We start from the raw sequence: 13,093 nt of genomic DNA, 5'->3' as shown, positions 1-13,093 counted from the left end.
TGAATAGATAAAGAAGATGTGGTATACACACACACACACACACACACACACACACACACACACACAATGGAGTATTACTCGGCAATCAAAAAGAATGAAATCTTACCATTTGCAACTATGTAGATGGAACTGGAAGGTATTATGCTAAGTGACATTAGTCAGTCAGAGAAAGACAAAAATTCTATGACTTCACTCATATGAGGACTTTAAGAGACAAAACAGATGAACATAAGGGAAGGGAAACAAAAATAATTTAAAAACAGGGAGGGTGACAAAACAGAAGAGACTCATAAATATGGAGAACAAACTGAGGGTTGCTGAAGGGGTTGTGGGAGGAAGGATGGGCTAAATGGGTAAGGGGCACTAAGGAATCTACTGCTGAAATCATCGTTGCACCAGATGCTAACTAATTTGGATGTAAATTAAGAAAAAATAAAAAATAAAAAAAGAAAGAATAGTTGGAATATATTGAATAAAGTTACACAACAGATGTTTGTTGAATGAATAACTGAATGTATGGATGGAATCCCTGCACATGTAGATGCTCTGGAGGTATGACCCTCAATTTCAGCATTGCTTGGTTTCTCCATATAGAGACTGGGGATGATAACTCCATCCACACCTCTGCCCCAGGGAATCACTGGGACAATCAAATGGAATCATTTAAAGAAAGTAGGAGGCATGTGAGCACATGGACTGCGTTCAGATGTCCGATTGACTTCCATACCCATAGATGCAGCCACATTGAAGTCTGTTCAACTCTCCTTCAACACAATCATATTTTCATAATGCTGTCTGGGGGAAAATGCCTATTGTAAATGTCTTCTGTAATTGAATGGGAACAAACCATTTTTTTGGACCCTTCTGATATTAGGTGACAAGGAGGTGTCATTTGAGCTACCAGCTGCCTGCAAGACTTCACCCACTAGAATACTCAGCCTCTGGATCATCCCTACACATCCCTATCAAATGTCCCCTTGCCTGTTTTGGCAGTTCTATTCATATTAGGCAAATATTGGAAACAACCCAAGTGCCCATCAACAGGTGAAGAAACAAATTGTAGTAAACGCATATGATGGAATATTACTCAGCACAAAACAAAAGCCAAAGAAGTAACTTGTGCTACATGCAACAGTAAGGACAAATCTCACCATTATAAAAAGTGGAGTAAACCAGAAACAAAAGAGAGGAATGGCCCCTTGCCTGAAGCCACAGGTTTTAAAAGGATGAGCTTTGTTCCTCCTGAAATGTCATAGTTGAACGGTTCTGGGCCTACGTGTGAGTCTCTTGTGAAGAAACTAGACCCCACAAATTGTTTATCATCAATTACCAATACTAAGGAGAGGCTCAGCCAACAGCCTGGACTGCACTTGGGTCCCCGTCCCTCCCTTCCCCTATAGGCAAGGGCACACCAGTGTGGGAGTATTAACAACTGCTCTTTGTTTTAGGTAAAGGAAGACATCGCCAGGGTCTTACTAACGTGCTGGTATTTCTTGCTAATAAACACATCTCGCAGCAAAGATCCCTGGACAGAACATGTTGAGCACATTTCTGGCTCTTTTTATGATTGTATTCCTGGATATGTTGGTGAATCGATGGGTGATTAAAGACCACTTTTTCACGAGAGGTAGTATAGGGCATGGTAGGGCACAAATTGTAGAGTCATATTGCCTAGGGTGGAATGTAGCTCTGCCACTTACAGGCTGCTTGACCTTGGACAAGTCACTGAGTTCCTCTGTCTCTAGAAGTGGGAATAATAACAGGACCTATCTCATTTAATGTTAAATGAGTTACTATATGAAAAGCACTCAGAAGTGCCTAGCACATGGTATATACTCTAAAGTGTTTTTCCTCTGCCTCCTGCCTCTCCCCCTGCCTCCCCCCTCCCTCTTTCCTCTCCCCCCTCCTCCATCTCACCTCCCCTTTGCTCTTATTATATTACTTTTTATTACTACTACTGTTTTTTCCCTCTGTAAAATGGAGCCTCATATTGGAGCTGCTTCCCAGAGATGGCCAGGAGGTTCAGTCACTGAAAATGACTAAGACCTTTCAGATTCAGTCGTGGGTTGGCAACTGCACTATGGGGAATGCTGAGCCCTGGCACTTTGTTCTCATGTATGAGGTCTGACCCTCCAGTATTGAGACTGAATTTTTTTTTAATATTTATTTTTAGGAGACAGAGCCTAAGTGGGGGAGGGGCAGAGAGAGAAGGAGACACAGAATCCGAAGCAGGCTCCAGGCTCTGAGTTGTCAGCACAGAGCCCGACGTGGGGCTCAAACTCACGAACCGAACCGGGAGATCATGACCTGAGCTGAAGTTGGACATTTAATCGACTGAGCCACCCAGGCGTCCCGAGACCGAATTTTTAACCAATACATTGGGATGTATTCATGAACATTACCTTCAGAGCTCTATCCTCAGGGCAGGGGTGGGGGGGGTGTGTACTTGTAAATGGAGAGGTCAGCCATGGCTCAAACTATTTTTGGAATGTCCCTGATGCCTTTCCCCATCACCACCCCAATCTGAATATAATTACTCTCTTAACATTTTGGCAAGATCGCCTTTTTAAAAATGTTTTAGGTCACACTTAGGTTGACAGTTATTTGTGCCTGAGTGCACCTCTCATCCTGGATTGCAACCCCCTTGAGGACAGGGAGCCCGTCTTACTCATTCTTGCGTCCCCTGGACCTTATGCAATGTCAATGCTCCATAAATGCTGGCTTTGTTACAGGGCTGCATTGAGACTGTCTTTGGAAAGTTCCTTCAGCGGTCACAGAACACTCTTCTGAATATCTCCAGTGTGGCTAATCTGTGTCCTCTGGGAGTGGATGTGACTTCAGAAAAACACGTAAATTAATTCTAAGCCAAGTTTGGTGAATGAATTGAACAATGCCAATTCTGTCCTATAAATAAGTTCCTCAGACTGGTTTCTGGTGTGGCTCATGAGCCAGGTCTAGCTTCCATTCCTGTAGAAGCTTTCCAAAAATTATTTGAGCAGGGTTTTAGGCTAGGTGTGCGGTGTCCCAAGACAAGGCTGATGTCACTGCTCTGGACTAATGGGGAGAACCGGGAGGCTGTAATGCTGAGATTGGCCACCAGAGGGGGGACGAGTTCCAGACCCCAGGGGAGCTTCGGCAATTGCTCCAAGAACTTTATAAAGACTGGCCGCCAGAGCAGCTGCAGTTCACATCTCCTTCAGTATCTAGCAGAGCTGCGGGTGCCTTCACAGAACATCTCCCGAGCGCTGCCTGTGGCTGACTGAGGCGAGACACCAAGACAGGGACTCCCCAGCCACAGGCCCTGAATCAGGCACAAGGTTGAGTGCTGCCTCCTGAACCTGAGCCTCCCAGAGAAGGGACCCCTGAGACAAGTCACTGAGCACCGGGGCAGCCTCCTTCTATGACTCCGTCTGGCTTTGGCTGGCTGTGGGGAAAAGCTCTGCGGGACTGCCTGGGTCTCCGTGCGGTGACAGCAGCCAGCCCATCGGCCACCATGGCGAATGCCGGAAACTGAGGAGACGGGCTCTTCTGTGGCCTCACTGGGTGCACTCAGGTGAGTCTTGGCACTAACTTTGTCCTGGCACCTGAGCACAGCGTCCCAACGGCGGCTGGGGGACACGGATGCGGCAGAGGGAGCAGGGCTCTGCGTTTGGGCATCTCGGATGCGGAGCACTGAGTTGCAGCACCAGCTGGGAAGGGCCTCCACGCTGTGGGCCCGCGGGGGTCCGCTGGCGTGAGCCCGCGTTTGGGGAAGCTTTTGCCTTCATGGCCACTCTACCTGGCTCATGCCGCAGCTCAAGAGCCTATTCTGGGAGCAGATGGCACAGGTGACTGTCCCTCTACACGTGTGAAGTGCATGTGCGTGGGCACATGCGTCCAGTGGTGGGATGAACGAAGGGAGAGCTTGTCTATAAAACATCTGCACCTTTCCAGCTTTTTAAAACATGTAGTAAAAAAAATTTTTTTTAAGTTTATTTATTTTTGAGAGAGAGAGAGAGAGAGAGAGAGAGAGAGAGAGAGCACAAGCAGGGGAGGGGCAGAGAGAAAGAGGGAGGCACAGAATCTGAAGCAGGCTCCAAGCTGTCAGCCTGCCTGCGGGGCTTGAACTCACACACCAACTCACACACCACAAGATCACGACCTGAGCCAAAGTCCGATGTTTAACCCAATGAGCCGGCCAGGTGCCCCTGCACCTTTCCAGCTTCAGGTTATGATTTAGGTTAACTAAGTACAGTTAGAGGACAGGGTCGTATTCATGGGGTTTTTTTACTTGGTTTTGATGAGTTTAAAGCTGTATGATTCAAGGAGGAGATGCGAACCCTGCAGAGTTAGATGCCGGGACCCAGGGACACTGTATTTGCAGCCACAAGTGAAGCTTATGCCACTTGCAGCAGCAGCAAGAATTAATTGAGTCCTTCTGCTGCCCAGAGAGTGACTTGAGAGTAAGGGTCTGGATTTCATATTCACAATTGCTTACTGCAAAGGGGACCCAAAAGAGCATTATTCCCGAGCCCAGCCAGGCAGGAGGGAAGCCTCAGGAACCTGAAGATGCCCCCCACCCTCACCTAACTGCTTGGAGGGATCAGAAGATGCCGGGGGTGGGGGTGGTTTCTCACCAGACTCCACCGCCGACTCCCTGTGCGCCCTTGCTCGGAAAGCCCTCCGTATGCACCATCCCCCCCCCCCCCCCCGCCCCCGGCCTGAAATAACTGAGTGGCTGGTGGATGTGCTTCTCCCCTTCACAGAGGTGATGGCCTGAGGCTGAACAAGCTCAGCTGATTGGGCCAGGTTCCTGAGGAGTAGGAAGTGGCTCCAGGATAGAACCCTGTGTCCTCTGAGCTCCCCACCCCTCACAGGCCTGTATGGAGCTGCCTCGGTTGGAGCTAGGGGTGTCTGAGTGCTTTAGCTCTAACATGTAGCATCCTAACATGTAGCTCTAACATCCCTAAAAGGCTGGTGAGGTTTCCTGTCCCTGGGAGAGGAAGGCCCCACTCTTGGACTTGAAACAGGCTCCTTGGGCTTTATCCAAATGCCACTTTGGTGTCCACACCCTGCCCATATTTCCATGGTCCCGGTCCCCTCCCTGCTAGCTCTTATAGCCTCTCCTTGGTCCCAGGGCCTCCACTGACCCTCTGCGCTCCCTGGTCTGGGACCCTAAAGGTGGCTGCCAAAAGGGACGGATACATGCTTCCTGGACGAAGCAGCCTTGTCGCTGGGTCAGTGCCCTGGGTGGGAAGACTTTGCCTGGTGCCTCACCCTCCTCTGACATCATTGGTTCTTGCCTCTTTGGCAAGATTGCCCAGATTGGCTTATCTTTAAAATGGGAACAACAGACTGATACTACCTTCCCCACTGTGGTCCTGGTGGGGCAGAGAGATCCCAGATGGCAAATGGCCTGTAACTCATGGGTGTGTGTGCACGCAAGGGATGTCTGTCATCTCTGTGGTCACCACAGTTGGCAGTGAGTTGCACCTTGCTCGAGAGCACAAACTTGGCCCCCAAGGCTCTGAGATCAAATGACCAAAGGGTGCAAATTCCTGCCCCCTTTTCCCAAGAAAGAAAAATAGCTCAAAATAAAACCTGGGGCAGACAGAACATTCTTAGGTTTCATTCCCAAGTAACAAACATTAGCAAAGCTGGCTGAGCGTTTCTAATCTCATCTCACTCACATCTGGCCTCTGCTCTGCCCCAGCCCCTCTTCTCAACAGGCTCCCCAGGGCTTCTGCTCCACCAGCCCAGGGCTGTGGAGGGGAGAGAGGAGGGGCCGCCCTATAGACACATTCCAGATAACAAGCCATGCATTCCAGCTCTGGTCCAGGAGCTGATCGGCAGAGGGGAAGGTGGAAATGAAGACAGGGCTAACCTGGCCCAAGCTCATCTCCACACCCCCACTGCCAGCATGGCAGTGCCCCATCAAGCTCTGTGTGATCTCTGGGCAGCAGCGCCTGTTGCCTTTGGCAGAGAGAGGATTATCGCTTGCAGAAGAGACACTGGCCTCCTGCTTTGCAGCTCCCCAGGATCGAGGCCAGTAGGAGGGGTGCTGCACTTAGCACTTATGAAACAAGGGAGGGTCCCCTGCAGCTTAGCAGCGGTGGCGTTGCTCGGGGGCCCCACCTAGAGGTCCATGGTGGGTGGAGGACTTGGATGGAGCATGGGTGTTGGGAGCTAGCAAACCGGACATGACTGCAGCACAGAGAAGCTGGGTGGGAGCGGTTTAGGGGCTCCCCGGGGCAGGGAGAAGAGATCCTGGCAGAGCTGTGGGCTCCCCTCTCCCGCAGGCTGGAAGAAAGGCCCACAGAGACCGTGAACACCCTGACTATGCGTGCTTGCATGCATGTGTGTGCAGGGCATGCCTGTGTGCAGGGCATGTGGTATCTCATTACTAGAAGAAATAAGAATGGAAGCCCCTGTCCATCCTTCCAGGCCATCAGAAGGACAGTTGTATGGAACCTGGTCAGTTCTGACCTCTTCTCAGCCCTGAAGTCAGAGGTCTCTGGAGACATAGGTCAAGCCATGAAAATAAGGGGGTTATGTTTTGCTCTGCCTGCCAGAGCGGTTCAGCTAGGCTCCTCTTTCATTATCCCTATTTACTGAGACATGCTAATGCCTCTTTTCCCACTGTGCCTCGGGAGAGGAACTGATTGGCTGCTCCCTTCAGTCAGCAGTCACTGTTCCCAGCACCACCCGCCCCCCCACTCCCCCCCCCCCCCCGCCCACCTGCCAGGCCCCCATCATCTCCTCCCAGGTGGTAAACCCCTGGCTATCTGGGCCTCAGGGTTGAGTTTGCTCCATGCCGGGCCTGGGACCCCTCCATCCTCCCCGGGTCTTTTATCTTCCAAAGAATTTGCTCTTTAAAAGTGGATTTTGGGGGGCGTTCAATATCCAGATAGTCAAAAAGCATCAGGGCCAAAGGTCAAGCTACACCGATGGCTGGAAGGGAGTTGAAAGTAGAAAGTAATTTGTAAAATCACTGAGCATCTATATCAGAGAAAGAATACCAAGAAGTGGTCTGGCTCAAAAAGTAGATTCTTCCTATTACACAAAGAATGCAAACACATTGTAGAAAACCCAGAATATCCAGCAAACAAAAATAAGCACAACATCCCCACGATCCCCACCAGAGTCTTCTGATTATATGTCTTACCCGGAGCAACCCGGAACATCTCCAAATATAATCTTTCCGGTCACGTACTCGGGGATATGTGTATATATTACAAAATGGGATTGTCTTGTACACACTTATGTAAATGGCGCTGGTTTCCTTCAAATAGTATATCATTTTCCCAAGTACATGGGTACATTCCTGAAACACCATGGAGGAGACCCAAAGCCCCAGCAGGCCATGCAGACACCAGGCCCTCCCTGGTCTAAGGCTGCCCAGGTCTTAGTGTTTGGGGGACTCCACTGAGGCCTCCTACCCCTCCGGCTCGGGTGGGAGGTGAATCCTTGCCATGGCCTCACTGCTCTCAGCCCCTTTGGAACATGCCTGCCCAGTTAGCACATTTCCAACACAGAGCAGGAGCCTAAAGATCCAGAGTCTCGGAAACCACTCCATTTGCCTCAGGAGGGTCGGTGCCTCCAGGCCCCACAAAGCACAGCCCTCAGTGTCCCTCTGGCTCAGGCTCTGGCCCCAACCAGGAGCTACTGAAAGGGACAGATCCCGTGATCAGAAAGGTCCAAAGGGCCTTCGCCTTCCCAAGTGCTGAGGAAGTTGGGAGGGGACTCAGGATCCTGAGAACCTGGTAGATGGCATCCATCAAGGAGAGGCTCTCAGTGTTCAGGCTCGGGCCATGGGCATGGGCGCCTCGTTCTGTGCGTTTGTTTCTGGATCCACCTATAGTTTATTCTCTCTCTCCCCTGCCTCCTTTCTCCCTCTCCTCTCCCCTTGCTGTCTTTCCTGCTGCTGCTGCTGCAGGTCAGGATGGAGAACAAAGCCATGTACCTGCACACTGTGAGCGACCGTGACACCGGCTCCATCTTTGAGGAGCCCTTTGATGGCAGGAGCCTGTCCAAGTTGAACCTGTGTGAGGACGGTGAGTGTCCCTGGCTCGGTCTTGCGGTGCAAGCCCTGCCCTGCCTCCCCACCCAACTTTGGTATTTCCCCAGGGCAGTGGTGACCTCCTGTCGAATACTTCCTATGTGAACTTCACATTTTGAAATGTCTTATTCATGCATCTCAACAAATCTGCGTGGCCTGCAAGATGCATATCCATCTCACAGATGAGCTAGTGGAGGCTGAGAAGGTATTAAGGATCCTACAGCTCATCAGGCATAGAGTTGTTCCAAAACCGAGTCTCCTGACTCCCAGAACAGGCCTTTCTGCCTCTCTACCTTCCTCTCCTCTGAGTGAATGAGTCTGGGATCAGGCAAAGGCATCTGAACCAATGAGCCCAGACCCTCTCAGGTGAGGAATCTCCAATCCATTTCCCGAAGCATTTGCGAGGAGAGAACATACCTCTTCAAGGTGCTTATCCTTCCCCTGGGTCTGAGACCCCAGCCCATGCCACAGGAAGGAGTTCTCTATCCCAGTGACCCAGAGGGCTCTGCACCTTTGGGAACTGGTTATTTGCTAAAACTGGGAATTCAACTGATGCTTCCTCCAAAGGAGCCCAGAGCACCTTGTCAACAGACTGAATCCTGTGTGTCCAGGCCAGAGCTTGACACTTAGTGGGTGCTTAATAAATGCTTGCTACGTGAGTGAATATACTCCGGTTTGCAGTGAGCATAGGCGAGGAGAGCATTGTCCCCACATCAAAGATGAGTAGAATGAAGTTTACCGAAGAGTCTCATAACGACTGATGGCCAATTAAGCAGAGACAGGCAGAAACTGAGTTCTGCAGAGAAAAGGAACCAGTGGGATATATACATATGTAAAGAGATTTATTGTGAGGAATTGGCTTACATGATTCTGGAGGCTGAGGAGTCCCACCATCTACGTCTTCAGGCTAGAGACCCAGGAAAGTGGGTGGTATAATTCAGTCTGAGTCAGAAGGCCCAAGAACCAGAGGAGCCAATGGTCTTTGAGGGCTGGAGAAGATGAGATGCTATGTCCTAACTGTGCAGGCAGGCAGGAAGCAAAAAGCAAATTCCCCTGCCTTTTGCTCTATTCAGGCCCTCAACTGACTAGATGAGGCCCCCTCCTCCTGGGGAGGGCAATCTGCTTTACTGAGTCCACCAATTCAAATGCTGATCTCATCTAGAAACACCCAGAAATGATGTTCCACCTGGCACCCATGACCAGTCAAGCTGATAGAAATTCACTACCATGCAGCCCTTTATTCAAGGCTTTTCTCAGGTGCTGTGTTTTCTCTCTACTCTGCTTAGCTGCCTTTGTCTCAAAATTACTCAAAAAGGGAAATGCCTCCCCCTCATACTCTAACCGTGTCTTTCCTCCCACAAGGTGCTGAATGCCAGGAGGGAAATTGGGCAACTCAGAGAGGCAGGGATTGGGGACAGTCTCCCCAGGGAGAAGAGCCAAGATGTGGGCTCCTGACCACTAACCTCCCTCACCCTGCCATACTAACTTGCTCACCATTGTAGCTCTTCCTTTAAATTCCAGTCAACGAACATATTTCGAAGACCTGTGATGTGTCAACCTACGGGTTGGGTGCCAAGGGTGCTCCAAAGAGAAATTAAACCATCCTTGCCCTCAGAGCGCTGTGATCTCAGTGGAAGGGATCGGCTTGGGACAATTACACGTAACATAAAGCAGGCAAGAATACATGTGAGTTCGGTAGTCCCCTCTTATCCGTGGTTTTGCATTCCATGGTTTGTTACCTGCAGCAGGCTGTGGTCTGGAAACAGATGATCCTCCTTCTGACCTATTATCAGAAAGTCAGTCGTAGCCTAACACCACATTGCACTGCCTGGGTCATTCTTCTTGCTTCATCTCATCACAGAGCCATTGTATCACCTCACATCACATGAAGGAGGGTGAGGACAGGACAGTAAGATGTTTTGAGAGAGAAAGAGACCACATTCACATAACTCATATTAGAATGCATTGTTATTTATCTAAATACAGTAAAACCTTGGATGGTGAGTAACTTATTCTGCACATATGCAAGATGAGCACGCGTGTCTAGTACATTTTAACTCGATAAACAAACTGTGTCTTGCGATACGAGTAGTACGTGATGCCGAATGTCACATGATCACACTGAGCCAATGGTTCTTGAAATTCACTTTGATATACAAGTGCTTTGGATTACAAGCATGTTTCTGGAACAAATTATGCTTCCAAAGCAAGGTTTTTCTGTATGTCTATTATTACTTATTCTTGTTAATCTCTTACTGTGCCTAATGTATAAATTAAATTTTAGCCTGGTATGTATGTATAGGAAAAAAAGGTAGGACATGTAGGGTTCGTTACTACCCATGGTTTCAGGCATCCATGGAGGTCTGTGGACAAGCAGGCACGAATGTACTGAAGTCAGGAGAAGCCTTTCTGGAAAGGCTTTAAAGACTGAACACAGTTTTGTCAGAGTAGGGTGGGAAAAGGCATCACCAGCTGGGTCACACCAAGCCAGGCCAGCGTTTCTGTTATGTTACTGCCACCTGGGAGAGCCAGATCACTGGCCAGTGCTCAGCACTTCCCCATCAGCAAAGGTCAGGCTGGCTTTCATGTTGTTGATCCTGTCCTCTCCCTACCAGCCCCTTGGGAAAGAGGACTGGCTTGGCAAGAAAGAACTGGAGTACAGCGCTGTGGGGGAGCCTGGAAGACCAGTAGAGCTGGCCTAGGGGGCCGATAAGGGAAGGAAAGGGCAGGGAGAGGCCTGGGGTGAGAAGTATCACCAGGCCATCGCACCCTCCTCCCCCATCTTGTTCTCCCTTTTTCTGAACCCCAGACTTAAAAAGATCGTTTGGACCAGAAGGGCTGAAAATAACAGTAATCTCAGCCACTGTGCTTTCCAGGCCCCCCAGCTGTGAGGAGATGTGACCAGAGGACAGCTTTTGAGCTCTGCTCCAAGAGTCCTCAGGGGTCACCTGAGGCCTGGCACCCCATGAGGTGTGGACAGAGGTTGAAAGATGTGGGGTTGAGGCCGCCTGACTGGGTCACATCCTTTTCTGGGCCTCAGTGTCTTCATCTGCCAAATGGGGGCAGACAGGAGAGGTTCTGTCCAGTTCTAAAATTCTGTGTGTAGAAACAGACCTGGTCATTGCATTCAGGGTGTGGTCCTTTGAAAATCTGAGTGCTACCTTGAGCAAAGTCTACAAAGCATCCCGCCTCAGTGCGAGTGATAACCCAGGTGCTGACCATGGCCAAGGAGGCTGCCGACCTTCACCTTGACCCTGGGAGCACAGGGTCACCTGGGGCCGCTGCTGCTGAGAAGCTTGTTCTCCCACCTCCTTCTAGCATTTGCTCAAATATCACTTTCCCCATTAGGCTTCCTGCCCCCCTGCACCTTCAGCCCCTTTCCCTGCTTCGCTATTTCCTTTTTCCTGTAACACACTATATCATTCTTATGTACTATGCTTATCATTTACTGTCTGTTCCTTGTGCGAAGACTATAGGCTGGACAAGGGCAGGTACCTCTGTTTTGTTCACTGAAGTCTCTCAAGCCTGGCACACAGTAGGTTCTCACTATTTATTGCAGGAATGAATGAATGAACGAATGAATGATTGGACATTGGGGTCCTTGAAAGCTCAAAGAGGCAAAACAAATGCATTTGAAGCCTGATTTCCACGTTGTCTGGGTCTTCCCACTCTTCAATGACCAGCCCTCCAGGCACAGGGCGGTGGGGGCATGAGGGACCCAGAGAGACTGGAGTGTTCAGATGAAATGAGCCACCTGAGCTTGTGGATTTCTGGTTTGACTTTTTCCCCCTTCCCTTTCATTTCTAAGACGAAACCAGTGAGCTCTGACTTGGGGAAATTCAAGCCAGATTTGATCTGTTTCTCCAGGATTTTGCTCTTTGATCCTCATCTCTGGAGAGTGTAACCAGAGAGGGAGAGGAAGGGCGGTGGGGGAGAGGGAGGTTGCTGGGAAGGCAGAGGGTGGACAGAGATGGGGAAAGGGAGCGAGGCCTGAGCCGCTCAGGGGCCTAGAGTAGATTTAAACAGTAATGTCTGGTAGGCCTTGCAGGCACTCCAAATCCCTTCCAGGGTTTCCCCCTTGAAGGAAAGATGGGGAGGAGAGGCGGTGGCTCCTCTTGGCCCTGGGGTTACTGGGATCTGGGGAAGCAAAGTTGCAAAAATGCAGCCCAGATATTAAGGTGTGACTCAGACTTTAATGTGGGTGGGACTTTAAAGACATTAGGGCGTAAACTGGTTATTTCAGGGCTGATGCACTGAAACCACCCCCCCTCCTCTCCTCTCCTCTCCTAACTTGTCTTCTCTTTCCCTCCACCCTGCCTTTATCCCTGCCCTTCTTTCCATGTAGCAAGTGAGGAGGGTGGGGAGGGGGCTGTTACCTGCCCTAGGCTCCCCTGTCCCCTTCATAAGGGCCCATCTGGCCCAGCTCCTACGTGGTGCACCTATACATCCTTCAAGGCTCACACCCTCACACCCTGCTCTGTGTCGGTCTTTGGGACCTCTCCCTTCTCTGCACCTCTCCTCAGGCCATGTCTCAGGACCCTGCCTCCTCCCTTGGGTCTGAGCTGTCAGCACCTCGTTGGGAGCCCCCCTGTTGTAGGGAAGGCCCCAAGGGTGGGCCGGCCTCCCCTCTGTGCCACCAGGGGGAATAGCATCGCTTCTAGTTGTGTTGCTAGAATTACATGAAAGGGCTAATCACAGAATGCGACCTTCAGTGTCCTCCAGCCCAGCCTCCTGTGACCTCGATGACCACTTCCACCTCCCTCTGAACACCAAACGGGGGGGGGGGGGGGGGGGTGCAGCTGGACCTGCTTCCCCCTCTCCCCCCTCCCCTCCCTCCTCTCCCCTCTCACCTTCCCCGGTGCTGCCTTGCTTCTCTCGCCCGTGTAGCTGTAGGCCTCTCCCGTCTGGCACCAGGAGGCGGAGGAGGCGGAGGAGGCGGAGGGCTGGGTGTGGGCCTGGCTCCTCCACGGCCCTTCCTGAGGGCCAGAGAGAGGTGTTAGTGTCAGAAAAATACTGTAGTCGTGCTCACCCCACGGCCTCAGACACTCCACCACG

At 50.7% G+C, this 13,093-nt stretch overlaps 1 protein-coding gene across 2 annotated transcripts in view; it reads left to right on the top strand.

Moving 5' to 3' along the window:
- The first annotated feature begins 3,192 nt into the window (after positions 1 to 3,192).
- The window catches only part of SCARA5 (scavenger receptor class A member 5), a 126,194-nt gene continuing 116,293 nt past the window's right edge, over positions 3,193 to 13,093 (top strand). For both annotated transcript variants that reach the window (XM_015544229.2, XM_015544228.2), the window contains exons 1-2: positions 3,193 to 3,553; positions 7,916 to 8,033. In XM_015544229.2, the coding sequence (XP_015399715.2) occupies positions 7,922 to 8,033 (112 nt within the window). In that variant the 5' untranslated portion in view covers positions 3,193 to 3,553; positions 7,916 to 7,921. The remainder of the gene's footprint in view (positions 3,554 to 7,915; positions 8,034 to 13,093) is intronic.

This window comes from Panthera tigris, chromosome B1, assembly GCF_018350195.1.
Source record: "Panthera tigris isolate Pti1 chromosome B1, P.tigris_Pti1_mat1.1, whole genome shotgun sequence".
NCBI lineage: Eukaryota > Metazoa > Chordata > Mammalia > Carnivora > Felidae > Panthera > Panthera tigris.
The sequence above is the reverse complement of the archived record's forward strand: the minus strand, read 5'-3'. Positions and strand labels throughout refer to the sequence as shown.